Source organism: Engraulis encrasicolus, chromosome 23 (genome assembly GCF_034702125.1).
Source record: "Engraulis encrasicolus isolate BLACKSEA-1 chromosome 23, IST_EnEncr_1.0, whole genome shotgun sequence".
In the NCBI taxonomy this organism is placed as follows: Eukaryota; Metazoa; Chordata; class Actinopteri; order Clupeiformes; family Engraulidae; genus Engraulis; species Engraulis encrasicolus.
Genome location: NC_085879.1, coordinates 17,535,041 through 17,552,540, shown reverse-complemented (window position 1 = coordinate 17,552,540; position 17,500 = coordinate 17,535,041). Strand labels below are relative to the sequence as shown.

General features: G+C 43.2%; 1 protein-coding gene across 1 annotated transcript in view; it reads right to left on the bottom strand.

Annotated features, from left to right (window-relative positions):
• inppl1b (inositol polyphosphate phosphatase-like 1b) overlaps positions 1-17,500 on the bottom strand; it is a 49,252-nt gene that overhangs the window by 22,473 nt on the left and 9,279 nt on the right. Inside the window, exons 3-12 of the mRNA XM_063190536.1 lie at positions 11,133-11,271; positions 9,651-9,879; positions 9,187-9,327; positions 6,002-6,089; positions 5,124-5,213; positions 4,616-4,861; positions 1,619-1,733; positions 1,016-1,116; positions 487-589; positions 17-213 (exon numbers count right to left, since the gene is read on the bottom strand). Coding sequence (XP_063046606.1) covers positions 17-213; positions 487-589; positions 1,016-1,116; positions 1,619-1,733; positions 4,616-4,861; positions 5,124-5,213; positions 6,002-6,089; positions 9,187-9,327; positions 9,651-9,879; positions 11,133-11,271 — 1,449 coding nt within the window. The remainder of the gene's footprint in view (positions 1-16; positions 214-486; positions 590-1,015; positions 1,117-1,618; positions 1,734-4,615; positions 4,862-5,123; positions 5,214-6,001; positions 6,090-9,186; positions 9,328-9,650; positions 9,880-11,132; positions 11,272-17,500) is intronic.

Sequence of the window (17,500 nt, the reverse complement as noted above, 5' to 3'; positions counted from 1 at the left end):
ATGATCTGATCATCACCTGTCTGTATTCGATGCTGGTGGCGGCCCTGAGGGAGGCCCTGACGTGCTCGGCCCACTCCCTCTCCCCCTGGGGGTTCTCCTGGGTCCCCACCGCGTACACGTCATGGGGCAGCAGGGCCACCGACTCGTCAGGGGTGCGGCCCAGACCACAGCACGACACCCACGACTGAAGACCGCGCGGAGGAGGAGAACCTCCTGTGAACACGCACACGCACACACACACACACACACACACACACACACACACAGGCACACATACACACACACACACATATGGTTTGGAAGAGTAAAAAGTTGACGCGTCCCACAGACAGAGCATTGTGCCATCTAGGGACCACAATGGAAATAATGGCTTTTTTGTGTCATCCCTGACTATTTATTTATTTTAATGTATGGTTCAGTTTGCTGTTCCATGTTTTTAATCAAGAATTGTCAAATAAATTCAGTCATTCATTCAAAAGTCCTTACCCATGTTCCAGGTGCCCACGAACACAGAGATAACGTCAGGCTCAGTCTGCTTGGAGTGCCGTGTCTTCATCAGCTGAAGCAGCTGACAGAAGGCTTCTCGCTTCTAGTAAAAAAAATACATTTTACATACGTGTATCATCATAATTATTATTACATTTATGTCACATTTTTACTAATATTGTCATAGATTTTACCAAAAAAGATTAATAACTTTTGATTGATTGGTATGGTTTTTTGCACACCTCATCTGGCAGGTCCATTGGAGACTGTGGACCAGTGCATATCAGTAGGCCAACGGAGTACTGGTGTTTCTCTATTTATTTTTTAGGTGAGTACCAGCACTTTTTTTCACTTAAAATTTGAAGATGACCCATAGCTCACTGATCAGAAAAAAACTCCTGCATCACTTTGCGGCTAAGTTACCAAAAAGAGTGTAACTTACTGTATATGGAACCATCTGTACTATCCCCTATTCTCCCCCTCCCCCTATACTAATTGAACTCCTGTCACTTGTGAGTGAGTGTCTCACCTTCGTGCTCTCAAACAGTAGTTCCCGTGGTGTGTTGTGGTGACTGTCCACCACCATCCTCAGCTTCGCTGGACTGCTCTGGAACTTGATTATCTGCAAAACTGCATTTACACACACACACACGCACGCACGCACGCACGCACGCACGCACGCACGCACGCACGCACGCACGCACGCACGCACGCACGCACGCACGCACGCACGCACGCACGCACACGCACACGCACGCGCACGCACACGCACACACACGCACACGAACACACACGTCCATGTCTTGCTGATACATTGGTTCTTTCATTTGTCATCTTGGGATCAATAAAGCTAATCCCTCCCTCCAGCCTTCCATCCATCAGTTCATCCATCAAGTCCACACATAAAGTCTAGTATATCTCAAGAGGGATAAATCACTGCACACTGGTCTTCTTTGCTGGAACCTGATGAAGCAACAGCGAAACACGATGTTCACCTAATGAACTTCCAGGAGAGAAGACCCGTGTGTGGTGATTCATCCGTCCTTTCCTCGGAATCCCTTGACTCCACATCACCAGCACCTGAACACAAGTTGTGCGCAGGTACTCTGCTTAGAGTACCAGTATATCTCACTTCTGTCCTGGGTGACTGTCTCCACTCCAATGGAAGCTGACCTCCTGTCGAAGAGCAGCACTCCTGTATCCAGATCCACAGACACCACCATCCTGCCATACCGCACCAGCTTCACCTGCATGGCATGGTGGGAAAAAAAACAATATATATTATAACATTATATGATGTTATTGTATTATAACCAGTGTTGGGAAAGTTACTCTAAAACTGTAATGCATTACTGATTATGTGTTACTGTCTTTTCAAAATAATCCCTTACACTACAATATTACTATATTTGAAATGTAAGGCATTACACTACTTTTGCATTACTTACTAAGTTACTTTCGCCAAAAGAATTGTAGGCCTAAATATGGATCTGGCCATTTATTACAGTGTAAATCAAGCTCATGCGTCATGACTTTTTCATCTCCAACCTATGAGGTGTTTTTGGCAGCATGCAGACTAAAAACTACCAGGCTCAGGAATAGCTTCTTTCTGACCCACCACACTGAATAACACTAAAATACAGGTCATTGTAATGCATTGTAACTTCAGTTATTTTTCATTGTACAAACCCCAACTCCGATGAAGTTGGGACGTTTGGTAAACAGTGAATAAAATCAAAATGCTATCATTTTCAAAACATTCAATCCATTCATTAGATGGAGAATAGTGAAAAGACAACATATTAAGTGTTAAAACCGAGAAAAAATATTGTTTTGGGGGACATATGTACTCATTTCTAATTTGATAAATCCAACACGTCTCAAAAGAGTTGGGACGGGGACAATAAATGGCAGCAAATGTCGAGGAAGACTAAAAACAAAACAAAAGACAAAACTTAACAGTTAAATACATTAACCGATGAGATGATTTTATATAAAAAACAGTGTTAATTCCTATCTTGGACATGATTTCACCAGCTTAAATGGTGGGTGTATTCCTTGTCATGTTTTGCAATGTTTTCCTTTCTGTAGTGCTTACAGTGTGACAGGTCTTGACCAAAAACCCACCATTTTATCACCTGCTGGTCCTTATCATGGAGCCAAACTGTTAAAACATAGTAGAGAATGCAATTTGACCTTACTATGTGGCAGTAATCGAAGATCTCCCTTCAAAATATAATGCATGAGTGGCTTTTCATGCTGCTTAAAACCCATTTATACAATTCAGCACTGTATTTAACTCTACAGATGAGTGAGAACATCTTAACCAATGCACTACTGCACCTGCATGCCATCATGGAGGCTGACTTTTGAAGTTAGCACTAACACAAGTTGGATGGTCCATTTTCACTGTAGCACAGGATGTGCAATGCTCTATTATTGTCAAAACGAATGGACTTCTACAACTTCTGCTGACTTCTGTAAGCAAAGGACAGTTTCCCATGTCTTCTGGGTCTATTTAAAGTGAGCTCAGGTGCTTAGGAGAATGTTACACCCCTGTATCATTTGCATGCATTAAGCATTCTTAATATGGTCAATTTTCAATAGCTCTAATTCCTGGAGTGCTAGAGTGAGACTACAGCCAATATATATTCCATGATGTCATGAACCTATACAATGATTTTATTAACAAAAATATGTCTTATATACACTCAATCGTGGTAAATCAAAGGGAATTCAAAAATGTATGTAATAACTATGGTAATTATTCCCTTTGCATCTTTAATTCTGAGTGACTCAGCCTCTCTGTGATGATCTTATACCTGGACACCTATATTGTCCGTCAGTACAATTCATTTTGAAATGTTCTTCTTTGTTGTTTTATCTTATTTGGATGTTTACAAAATTTCACTGATCCCCGTCCCAACTCTTTTGAGACGTGTTGGATTTATCAAATTAGAAATGAGTACATATGTCCCCCAAAACAATATTTTTTCTCGGTTTTAACACTTCATATGTTGTCTTTTCACTATTCTCCATCTAATGAATAAATTGAATGTTTTGAAAATGATAGCATTTTGATTTTATTCACTGTTTACCAAACGACCCAACTTCATCGGAGTTGGGGTTTGTAGGTAAATATTCCAGCTTTTTGCCCTGTAATGCCTTACATTACTGCATTACAGCAAAAAGTAATGCATTACAGTAAAATTAATTACTTTTGTAATGCATTACCTCCCAACACTGATTATAACTGTGGTTGTATTGCAATAGTTGTAATGTTATGAGCTGGTAAATCCCAAGACATTTACAAATCTCTTGGTAGTGTCAAGGACTATTACAAATGATTAGACCACGAGTCTTATTTTTCTATTGTGGTGTGTTAAACCATTTTAGCCTAAGCCCTTTTTGGGAAAAGGTGCCCTTTGCCTATTACAGTGAAACCTAAATATTTCAGCCTCCGAAGAACATAAATACATGAAATAAGTTGCATGGACAAGCAAGGACCATCATTTTGCATTAGCTCATTCAGCTCTAACATACCCACATTGTTAATAAAACAAACTCAAATCTCAAGAGCCTGAACAGCATATGTCGCTCCAGGCTCAAATGGGTTAAATGAAAAGCCAACTTTTCGCACACCAATGAAGGTCCCTGTTTCTTTGGCGTATTGCTCTACCTGACTATCCAAACAACTGGATGGATATGGACTTGGAGAATAAATGAGACAAGGGATATGGCACTGTCTGTTTCTATGTTATACCAATCAACCGTCTCTAACTAAAAATCTTACTGCATTTTGCCTGTAGAGGGCAGTGTAGTGGCCATAGCCATACAGTCAAATGAGTTCATCCCATCATTTCCTGTTGCCTGTGGCCTCATGATGCAAGGCTCGACATGATGTTGAATGGGAATAGTTAATTCAACATCTTGCAAAATCACCATTCAAAGGTTATTATCTCATTTGAATTAGGGATGTTGAATGAGAAAAAAAATCCCCTAAATTGATTGGCCTAGGTTGACAGCGGGGAAATGGAACCAGGGCAACAACAAGGCAAAACATCAGAAGCAACAGGCAAGGAAAGGAGGAAAGAGTTTGACATCCACCCTCTGTGTGCAAATATAGTACCTGAAATCCGTGCACTGGTGTGGGAGGGGTGTGGTTCTTCATAGGGGGTGGAGTAGCCTCAGGTGCAGAGACAGGTGTTGGAGCAGTTGTATGAACAGGGGCAGGGGCAGGGGCAGTTGCGTGAGTGGGGGCAGGAGTAGGGGTAAGGGTAGGGGTTGGGGCAGGTGTGGGAGCAGGGGCCAGAGCAGGGGCAGGCTGCACTGCTAGATTGTGGTTGACCACCGCATCTTGCAGAGCCTTCAGCACCTGTTAACATGGAAAACACATGAAATAAAACAATAACCGGTCATTGGATATTTCTCAGCTTGTGATTCATGACAAATGATTAAAGATATCTACACAAGGTGTGGTCCAGAGCTGAAACCATGGACTGTTTAGGTAACTAAAGTCTTGAGGAATGCAGACGACGTTTGAAAGTTTTTCCATCTACACTGACTGCATGTTTGAAATGAATCCATTAGATGCCAAAACCAGAGCTTGTCAGGGAGGAGTGTGTGTGTGGTCATACCCTCTTCTCCAGAGTAGAGAGCAGGTTGCAAAGAGCAGAGATCCGGAAGAGCAGATTCTCTAAATTCATATCCGGCGTCTTCCCAGCATTCTGTGTGACAAAAACCAGACCATATACACCATAAGACCATAAGACAGATAGGAAATCAAATGAGCACTAACCGAATTACACACTGCAAAATAATTTCTCACACTGGCCAGTAGAAGGAGTACTCCTACCCGAAACGACTAAGGAGTCTAAAGAGGTTTACAGTAAATGTGAGTAATAAAGAGAGACACAGGGGGAACGTCTAACTACTCGTAGTTCCTCCCATCCTTTCCAACTACTTGTGGCTTCTTTCCTCTGTGTTGCCCCGCGTCCATGGACAAAACAATAATTGCTGCACTGTCAATGTAGGCAGAGCAACCTTTGGGGGGAGCTTTTCCGTATTCAACATCCTGATGTCAAATTAGATAATGACCTTTAAATTGTGTTTTTACAAGATATTGAATAACATTTTGATCACCATTAAAATTGAGCATTGCATCACAAGGCCACAAGCAACAGGGAAGGACAGAAGAAACTAGTTTGACTTGCACCCACACATAGTGAGCTGACGGAGGGAAATGATGAACACACAGAGTGTGTGTGTGTGTGTGTGTGTGTGTGTGTGTGTGTGTGTGTGTGTGTGTGTGTGTGTGTGTGTGTGTGTGTGTGTGTGCGTGTGCGTGTGCGTGTGTGTGTGTGTGTGTGTGTGTGTGTGTGTGTGTGTGTGTGTGTGTGTGTGTGCGTGTGCGTGTGCGTGTGCGTGTGCGTGCACACTTGCACATGTATGTGTGAGAGCACTTCACACTGCCCTGGTAGGCCTACATGAGTGGAACATGTGTGGTCAGCAGTACCGGGGGTCGAGGGCAGGACAGAGGGCAGCTGGGATGGTCAAACACTTTGGCCAAAGTCTCCAGACTGGACAAGGTGTGATCAATCTCACTGCAAAACAAACAATTATATTGAGGGAAAAAACTATTAGTTTACAATTTAAAAAATGCATGTGTAAGTAACAGCATCTTTGCCATAATTAGACAACTTTCTATCCAGAAACCACAACCAGTGCTATGCAGATACAGTATATTTACTACACTGGTCCCAAGCTGGGAAGCTGTGCTCAGGATGAGACAGAATAGGCTAGAATAGAATAGAATAGAATAGAATAGAATAGAATAGAATAGAATCAGGGCCTAAAGCTGACCCTTTTATACAAAGTGACGTGCAGTTATTTACAGGGTATTGATTACATAGTAGGGTTGGAAAGGGGGGCCACACGCACCCCCCAGCTTTTTTTACGCCACCTGATTTGTTGTATCTTTAGAGTGTCTACTTCCAGAATCTGCCAGGTGCCAAGCTGAAATAATGTCCCATGGCCTTCATTTTTAACCATTTAATGCACCTGACAGGAACCCAACGGATTGAAACAATGACAGAGAATAGGTCATAACTTTTGAAGTAAACTACATACAGAGACAAATTAACACATTTTCCCATACAACCTGAGGAATGAATTTAAGTTGTTGTTTTTGACTTTTGACAACGTTTAAACAGCATATTTACCCAGAAACAGACAAACAATAAAATGACCCAAAATACGTAGACATTCAACTATCTTTTCATTCTTTTGAGTTTTGTTGTCTTTTTTTCACCACATCACATTTTTTTACTTCAAAAGTTATGACCCATTCTGTATCATTGATACAGTCTGTCGGGTTTCAGTCAGGCGCATTAAAGGGTCAAAAATGGAGACTCGGGGTCATAATTTCAGCTTAATACCCGAATTAATACTCACATTTACACAGCAAATGATAAAGGAAGAGCAGGTGGTGAAAAAAAGACAACAAAACTCAAAAGAATGAAAAGATAGTTGAGTGTCTACATATTTTGGGTCATTTTATTGCTGCTTCTGAGCAAATATGCTGTTTAAATGTTGTCAAAAGTCAAAAACAACAACTTAACCCTAAAGCGACCGACTGGGGTCATTTATGACCCCGGGCACATATTTTCATACACCATATCTGCATGTTGTGAATGATTTTTGTGAGATTTGGACCATCTATATGGGATTTATAATCAAAACACCTCTGGGGTCATTTATGACCCTGAGAGGATCCATGAGATACTCAACATTATAATGTCCATTGTTGTTGTAATTTTCAAACTCTGGTTTTTGTATTTTGTGTCTTGGGGCAGGCCATGGTCAGCAAACCTAAAATATTCATAATATAAACATTTATAGTATTAAAATATAATATATTATATAAATAAATAGGGCGATAGCCAACGAAGCATATTGTGAGGGCACCCAGGTAGCATTTCCTCTGTTATTGCTCCATATTTGTTGATATAATGGCACAGTGGCCCTAGACACATGATGAGAATATGAAATATATGAAGTCATCCTGATGAACAAAGAGGGAGGAAACAAGTCATCAGTGGCGTTTTTAGAATTTTCCTTATTATATGGCTATACAAAGGCTGAAGCATCAGTTGAATCATTTCTTTGCTCTAATGCATATGGAAGACACCTCGTCACAGCTACAATGTCCAGAAAAAGTTTCAGAGAAATTTTGAGTGTGCATAAGGTTATATGTTTAAGACATTCATGAGACAGTCATGGGTGAGCGGTTAGGGCGTCAGACTTGCATCCCAGAGGTTGCCGGTTCGACTCCCGACCCGCCAGGTTGGTGGGGGGAGTAATCAACCAGTGCTCTCCCCCATCCTCCTCCATGACTGAGGTACCCTGAGCATGGTACCGTCCCGCCGCACTGCTCCCCATGGGGCGCCACTGAGGGCTGCCCCCTTGCACGGGTGAGGCATAAATGCAATTTCGTTGTGTGCAGTGTGCAGTGTTCACTTGTGTGCTGTGGAGTGCTGTGTAACAATGACAATGGGAGTTGGAGTTTCCCAATGGGCTTTCACTTTTGGAGTTTCCCAATGGGCTTTCACATGGTTTTGTCTATGTAAATTACCATATTCTCTGATCTTGTGATTTCATGAACCCAGAAATGTTGAGTACCCTAAAGTTTTATTGCAGAAATATCATCTATGGGCCTAATGGATAGAATTTAGCTTGGTTTCCCAAAGTTTCACTTTGAGCAATTTCCATAATTAGCATAAATATACTGTATTATTATGGTAAGACTACTACAAGTGAATAGGCTAAAAAATGTAAATGATAGATATCACCATGAAACTTTCTCAGTTGATTACTGATGATGAGAGAAGAAAAAAATGTATTGGATGTTTTTTGTATTTTGATGTTTACATATGCAAATGAGGGCATACATCATATTTAGCATATACGTATGTAAGTTTGACTAATTTTTAGCAAAACAATAAAATGTTCAAATTCACATTTTTTTTGCTTTAGATGAGGGACAAGTATGTGCAAGATGTAAATAAATTTGAATGAACCCCAAAAAATAATTTATTTAGTGTTATTTCTATATAAACTCCTTGGGGTCATAAATGACCCCGCTCGGTCAGATTAGTCGCAAAAACAGGTCGGTCGCTTGAGGGTTAAATTCATTCCTCAGGTCAATATTGTATGGGAAAATGTGTTAATTTGTCTCTGTATGTAGTTAACTTCAAAAGATATGACCTATTCTCTGTCATTGCTTCAATCTGTTGGGTTCCTGCCAGGTGCATTAAATGGTTAAAAATGAAGGCCATGGGACATTATTTCAGCTCGGCACCTGGCAGATTCTGGAAGTAGACACTCTAAAGATACAAAAAAAAATCAGGTGGCGTAAAAAAAGCTGGAGGGTGCGCGTGGACCCCCCTTTCCAACCCTACTAACAGTTTCTGGAGCAATGTGCAGTTACTAAGTGCCTTGCTCAAGGACACTTCAGCCATGGATGGAGGTGTAGGGAGAGGCAAGGGCAGGATTCGAACCTTTAACCCTCACCACCCTAGTCATTAGGCCAAGGCATGCCTGCCACAGGCACAAATACAGTAGAATAGAATAGAATAGAATAGAATAGAATAGAATAGAATAGAATAGAATAGAATAGAATAGAATGGAGTATTGTGTAACCTGCTGAGGCCGTGGCAGACGGTGTTGAGTGTCCTCTGGAGGTGCTGTAGGCTGCTGCCTCCCCTCTTCAGGCTCTCCAAGTCCTGGCCCAGATCCCCATGCAGATACTCCCCCAGCAGCGATACCACCTCCGACGCCACACTGTTAACACACACACAGTTAAAAAAAAATGATGCTTTTGCACACCTCTGTATTTGGACAGGTGCGTAGGATCACATACTGTAGGTGCGTAGGTCACAGTGGGGTTGTCATTCAAGTGTCAAGAAATCCCACACACTGTCCATTCCACTGACAAACTTTAATACAACGTTTCGGTCATCCGACCTTCTTGAACTCCCCATTAAGTGTTATACCAACAACAACTACACATAGTGACACATAGGTACCCTTTCTTTGTGAAAGTTCTGACTGTAAAACCTTCACCAAACATTTTCTTTCATGTCCATATTTGTTCCAGAGGGTACCTGGGTGTGGTGAGGTCCTGCAGCCTGTGGATGAGCAGCTGCTGTGGGGTGGGAGCGGCCGGGGGAGGAGGTGGTACTGGAGGAGGAGCAGCGGAGGGCGGCGCGGAGGAGGCCACCACAGGAGCAGGAGCAGGAGCAGGAGCAGGAGCAGGAGGGGGAGGAGCAGCAGGAGGAGGAGATGTGCCTCTGGGGCTCCAGCACGCTGCCACTGGCCTCTCATCTTCACCGTCTGGGAATACCGGACAGGAAATGATAACGGGTTCGCAATACTGTTTTATGCTCTCAAAAAGTGTAATCTTTCTACATCAAAGTGTACAGAACAGCGTTGCGAACCTTGATCATTTCCTTTCAGTTATCTTCTGTTTGGTACAGCACCTGTGTTACTGATGTTTGTGCATTCTCTGACTTTTTGAGTATGAGACAGGAGACAGAAACATCACACGGTGTGTGTGTGTGTGTGTGTGTGTGTGTGTGTGTGTGTGTGTGTGTGTGTGTGTGTGTGTGTGTGTGTGTGTGTGTGTGTGTAGTAGTAGCCCAGTCTCGCGGAAAATCAACTGTATGCTCCGTGGTGCCGCTACGATATAGCCTCGTTTTTCGTGGTTGGGCAACGCGCGCTGTCGTCGAGAGTGGGTGAGAGAGAGGGCGAGTGAGAGAGAGAGACCACCCGAGCAGCGTGCATTCCGGGAGGGGAGCGCTGTCGTTGTGTCAGCTTCATGCCATCTCTCCCTTCCTCCAACATTGTCCCTAACCTTAACCCTAAACCTAACCCTAACCTTAACCCTAACCCTAACCCTAACCTTAACCCTAAACTTAACCCTAAATCACTTGTTTGAAATGTTTGATTACTGTCGTTTCCAGTTAGCCTTCACTCACGCTTGATTGTTGACGTCCGTCCGCATTATTCTTCCCCCCAGAACCAAACTACCCCAATTGTCAATTCCCCCTTTTCCCACTTCACGAATGGCCCGAGATACGGTTGGTGTGTGTGTGTGTGCGTGTGCGTGTGCGTGTGCGTGTGCGTGTGTGTGTGTGTGTGTGTGTGTGTGTGTGTGTGTGTGTGTGTGTGTTTGTGTGTGTGTGTGTGTGTGTGTGTGTGAGATATGGGTCACAGTGGCACTTTAACAATACATAAGCAGCGTTTTAGGGCTAGTGTTGAAAGCTTGCTGGACAAAATAGCATAAATGTGTCATATTCAGCTGCATAATGTACAGTGTGTGGGATTGTGTGTATGTGTTTATTTATATGTGTTAGTGTGTGTGTAGGTTTATGTGTGTGATGTGTGTGTGTGTGTATGTGCTTGCCTGCATTTAATAATAATAACAACAATAATAATAATAATAATATAGTAATAATAATATAGTAATAATAATAATGATGATGATGATGATGATGATGATGATGATGATGAAGATTGAATTTGAATGTGTACTATTGTCTATGTGTGAGTATGCGTGCATGTGTGTGTGTGTTCAGTGCGGTCACCTGAGCTCTCCTCCCCCTGCTCCAGGTCGGGTCCCACGGGGTAGAGGAGGGGCGTCACCAGGCCCTTATGGGGGTGCTGGTACCCCAACACCAGGTCACTCAGGGTACGGAAGCAGTTCACCTGGACCCCCTGCGTCGTCTACATAGGAAAAAAATACAAAGGACAGAATTACTTTTGTATATACACAGGAGTGGGGAACCTTTTATCCGGCCCCGGATATAATTTGAATGTTAAGCGTCTTCATATGAAATATGACATATTTTGTAAACGAATCTTAGGAATTACATTTGCAATACAACTAAGTTCAATGAAGGCCTACAGAGCAGGGGGATATCCTGGTTTGAATTCATAGTATGGCCCTTGGAGGACTTTTACGGCCCTTGGCCCCTCGAAGTGGCCTCTCAAATGAAAAACTTCCCCACCCCTGCTATACACGCACAACATATTTATTTTGCTGTTGTTTTTAGCATCATCTAACTTGTCTAAACCTTGTTGCAAACTGTTGAATAAAATCCGGCAAATGGAAAACTAGTCAGAGATTAGGGAAACCATGTGATGATAAAGATGACGTATGAAAGTTTCCTATCTGCACTGACTAAGCGCATTACAGTGCCTACTCATCAAAGATGATGGCGGAATGGGGAATTACTTTAAAAAAACCCACAAGCATCCTGCAACCCATTCTACTGACATGACAACAATTCTCAGGAATGAACGGTTTACAAAGTCATCAGGAGAGAGGGAGTGGGACATAGCTTTCCACTCCACGAGAGATTGTTAAACATCTCTCAGTAGAATGCTGTTTCACAGCTGTGAGACCAGAAAGAGTAGCTTACCACAAAATACCTCAAGAATATTTGTGAATTATATCACTCAGACTCAAGACTTGTCATTATATTGTTTTCAGTTTGATGAAACTAGAGAAGTATGTGTATTACGAACACAAAAATGTCCCAATTTAGTCACCAGAGAATTTTGGTGACAATTGTTATGTCCACAACTGGATTAGCTAATAGCTCATTGTCCTGTAAACATGAAGTGAACAGATTTGTCTGTTAGTTTCCCCCTTTCAACATTTCTGGAATTACGACCGCCAAATAAGAACTTTTCCAAACATTTTTCCACTTTGGTCTGACTCTCGCCCCCTTTTTGGATGCCACAAGTATGCTGGAAAACAAAGAGAAATGGGCCTCATCACCGTTAGGGGAGAAAAAAGCTGACACACAAGCATCAGAGATATTTCCACATAAAGCAGCCATGGCCTTCTCCATAGACATAAAGAATTATGGCATGCACATCATGCATACGTAGCTGTTTATATCCTACAGCAGTGTTTCCCAACCTTTTATGTCCTGCGTACCCCCTGAGCCGTTTTGTCATATGATGAGTACCCCCTTGCCCTCACTCATGCTTTGTTCCTCAATATAGTATGTGCTATTATTACATTTTTCTGCGTACCCCCTGAGGTGTGCTCGCGTACCCCTAGTGGTACACGTACCCCTGGTTGGGAAACACTGTCCTACAGTATGGCATGCCTTTCTTTAGAAATAACATTCTGCAGCAGCCTCTGTATAAGACGAGGTCAATTCCTCCATACAGTAGCTCTAGTACGTGAGAGAGTAGGGTGTGTAGGAGAATTTTAATTTACAGACAAACATCATGTTGTATGATCAGAGCTGTCAACATCACAAATAAGAACATTGTTTTTTTATCACTAAATTTGATCTAACCAAATCAGTTGATTGAAATCAGTGTTTTCAGTGAAGTCATTTGTGGCATGGTTTTTACATTCTGCACCCAGGAATGTCACCTAGTATACATGGGTTCTACATTTTTGTTTTCTCCTGGCTGCGCGACACTAGCAGCGCACAACTCAACCTCTGATTGTTGGAAACCGCTGTCGGTAAAAAAAATTGCTCACGTGGTTGGCTGTCAGCGTCTTGTCCCTCCTTACAACATCATGGTTATAAACACGGTGAACCCATATAGATGGAAATCATTTTCTGATTGGGTCAGACAAACTTCATGCAGGCACCTAGTAGCTCTTCCTCAATTAAACACAGTGGGCTTCAAAGAGTAATTCTTCTACTCCAAGATTTTACAAGACACCCGCAGCTCACATCCCTCCTAGGCTAGCAGTCTTCAAAGTAACACTCCAATTCAAAGTAACACTCCAACAGCGTACAATAGTTAGCATGCTAACAATGTGATTCATTTTCATTGATGCTAAGCCGGTAGCCATAGTTGCTTTTGCCAGAAACTGAAAAGAATAAACGATAGTTGAACTATGCCATGTAACTGTGAAGGGAGTTTAAAGAAAATTTCAGGCCCAAAAGTCTAGTAGGTTACTCCTTTAAATGACGTTAGTGTTGTGAGAATTCAATAATTACATCAGGGCAAATTAGATTTCATCCGTGCATGTCCAATAGGCCTGCCGCACAGCTAGGTTTAGATTTTAAAAACCCTCTTAATCTTACTGATTAAACTACAAAAAACTAAGCCCCAAGAAAAGGCACCTGAGCCCATGACATTCATTCGCTATTTTGAATTAAGCAGGTGTGCAATCAGAAATGTCCATGCGTGAAACAAACACATTTTTCGCCTCGCCCTGTCTTGTCTCATAATGAGTGGCAGCAGACCATGTAAAAGCTCACATTTTTTAGGGAGGAACACTTCAGTACTTATTAGGTAATCTCATAACAGCTCGGCACCGCACAGCACAGTGCAGCCAAAGCTGAAGCCAGCGCAGTGCCAGTGGTCTCCCTGGGGGCTGACGTCACAGACACCCACATCCTGCCCCGCGCTGTGCTGCCTTGGAGCCAAGTGCCAACTTTTACTGCCTGGGCTCTGAGCTGTGAGCTGTGAGCTGTGAGCTCTGCAATCTGGGCTCTATATTGGATTTATGCGAGGATCCACTAAATGGTGATGTAATGTAGCCAATGTAATGGAAGTAGGCCTATGCTGAGGTACAAATAGGCCTATTGCTAAAAGAAAACACAACATCTAAACCGCATACTGAAAGGCGAGTGGTAACTTTTACCATGGCACTGGGTGGGTTTTGGTGATTCTCTGTACCTAAGTCTGTGTTAGTATTAATATGTTGAGTTCGAAATATTGCTAAAATAAAATACAATGTCATTAAACGCCAATGTAAAGGAAGATAAAGCAGCTAGTACCAGGCATGTGGGGCCTCTGGGGTCTGGCCTTTGGCTCTGGGTTTGGGTTTGGGTTTGGGTTCGGGTTCGGGTTCGGGTTCGGGACAAAGGGGCTAGGGTTAGGGTTAGACCCTGGGCTCTTTTGTCTTAGCTTTGGGCTCTGGTGTGTGCTCTCTGGACTATCTTCACAGGCTCTCTGGGCCTAGTGGCTCTCCTGCCCACTGCTAGCTGGGCTAGCATATGTTCCGTGTTTAGGGTTAGCGGTAGGGTTAAGTTAGGGTTAAGGTTAGGCTTTGGGCTCTGTGCTCTGGCAAAGGAAATGAAAGGAGAGCTGCATCTGGTGTACCAAATGTGTTCTCTTACCACTACACCAAAAAGAGCCAAGGTCATTGATATGACCATCAGAGCACACCCATAACCTAGTGAGAGTCACGCCATCACATCTGGGCGCTGGGCACTGAGTTCTGGGCTGTCCTGTCCAAGCCTATATGCTGATGATTTCGAAAGGTCAAATACACTAGACACTCTCTCACTCATATAGTGACTCACTCATACATAAACACACATGTGTATGCACACACACTCACACACACACACACTCACACTCACACACACACACACACACACACACACACACACACACACACACACACACACACACACACACACACACACACACACACACACACACACACACACACACACACACACACACAGTCACTGATACAGTGTCTTGATAGCACAGCTCAGTACAAACCAAATACAGAACTCTTGATCTCAGCAAGTCTACTCCAATCACTGACATCAAAGAGAGGCTGGAAACCAGAAAAAAAACACAGACATTCACTACAAAGTCAACCGGGCAACTTCACAAAAGCACAACACAAACATTGTGTGGACACACACACACACGCACGCACACACACACACACACACACACACACACACACACACACACACACACACACACACACACACACACACACACACACACACACACACACACACACACACACACACACACACACACACACACACACACACACACACACACACACACACACACACCAAATAAAATAGCTCGTTTCCTGCAGGTCTTTTTTTAGAAACCTGTGTTTTCATTGCACAGTAAGAAGAAACCCTTTTGGCAGACGAAATCCAACTGCCCTGCCAAGGAATCCTCAAATAGCAAGTATGGCTTTTTGTCTTCCCCCTGTGGCCTTGAAAAGAGATTAAATGAATGGAAAAGGAGACAGAGAAACGGGACAGAAAAGGGAAAAAGGGAAGCCTAGTTTGGATGACAAAATGGCCATTTTTCCCTCACTCGCGGATCCAGAATAAGTTTAACAGACATCTCTTCACAAACAAATGTGGAGTTATTTCTGAAGCCTTGGCCAGTGAGTCATCGCGGGTTAGAAGATCTTGAGAAGTTTGCTTTGGGTCATTGTCTGTGACAAGTATGCAAAACTTTCTTCCAACATGAGAAACGCTAGCTTCCTCTCTTCTCTTCCCTTTTCTTCAAAGGATACTGTATGTCTCGTTTCTGTTAGCTGTATGTCTCTGTCTATCTGTCTGTCTGTCTGTCTGCCTGTCTGCCTGTCTGCCTGTCTGCCTGTCTGCCTGTCTGCCTGTCTGCCTGTCTGCCTGTCTGTCTGTCTGTCTGTCTGTCTGTCTGGCTGGCTGGTTATCTCTCTGGCTGTCTGTCTGTCTGTGTCAAAACAGCATAAGCCGCTGTTGTGGCAATGTTGTTCTGCTGAATTCTCTATACTTTGTGTCAGTGCGATGACTTAAAAATAGAAAACACATGATCAAACACGGCGAATGTAAAGGCCACGTAATAAACTACCTCGTTAATGCTTATTGGGGTTGAGAAAATAAGTTGCAGTGAGTAAGATGACTATTTTTAGATGAAAAAAAAAATGGACTAAATTGGACCGTTACTTTAAGCCTCAAAGAATGTGGCGGCTGGTTTGTGGCCAGCGCTTTACAGTGTTGTTCTTGTGGCTTTTCCCTTTCTGTTCCTGCGTTTAACTAATAAAGGCCAGACACTGTGTCCCCTCCAAAGACAGAGCCCGCTGGTCGTTTGTTTGCGTATACAATACACATTAACCTTGACACCTTTTTGTTGTGTCACGTAAATAGTGCACCCCTTTACTGTAAAATGCCTCAGCCCTATTTAACATCTACACATAAACATGTGTGCATGTGTACAGTGCACACAAACGTGTATGCACACAAGCGTACACACACACTCACACACACACACACACAGAGCTATACTGCCAGTACCGTACATTTCTGCTAACCAGTAACATACACTGACTATAATGCTCATATGCTCACTCTCTCGTTCTCTCTTGCACTCTCTCTTTCACACAAACACGCTCACACACACTCATAGACACTCAAACACACACACACACTCACAGACACTCTCTCACACACACACACACACACACACACACACACACACACACACACACACACACACACACACACACACACAGACACACAGACACACACACACACACACACACACACACACACACACACACACACACACACACACACACACACACACACACACAGAGAGAGACAGACACAGACACAGACGCACACACATGGACACACACAACCACAGCTGTGCTGCTAACGCTATGCATTTCTATTAACCACTAACGCACACTGAGAGTAATGTTCACACAGACACACACACAGACACACACACACACACACAGACACACACACAGCTGTGCTGCTAACGCTATGCATTTCTATTAACCACTAACGCACACTGAGAGTAATGTTCACACAGACACACACACACACACAGACACACACACAGCTGTGCTGCTAACGCTGTGCATTTCTATTGACCAATAACGCACACTGACAAGCGTGCACGCGCACGCCCACACACAGACACAGACACAGACACAGACACAGACACAGACACAGACACAGACACAGACACACACACACACACACACACACACACACACACACACACACACACACACACACACAGCTGTGCTGCTAACGCCGTGCATTTCTATTAACCAATAATGCACACTGGTAATAATGTGCACGCGCACACGCAAACACACACACACACACACACACAGCTGTGCTGCTAACACTGTGCATTTCTATTCACCTATAGCGCACACACACACTATACGCCAGCACACACACACACACACACACACACA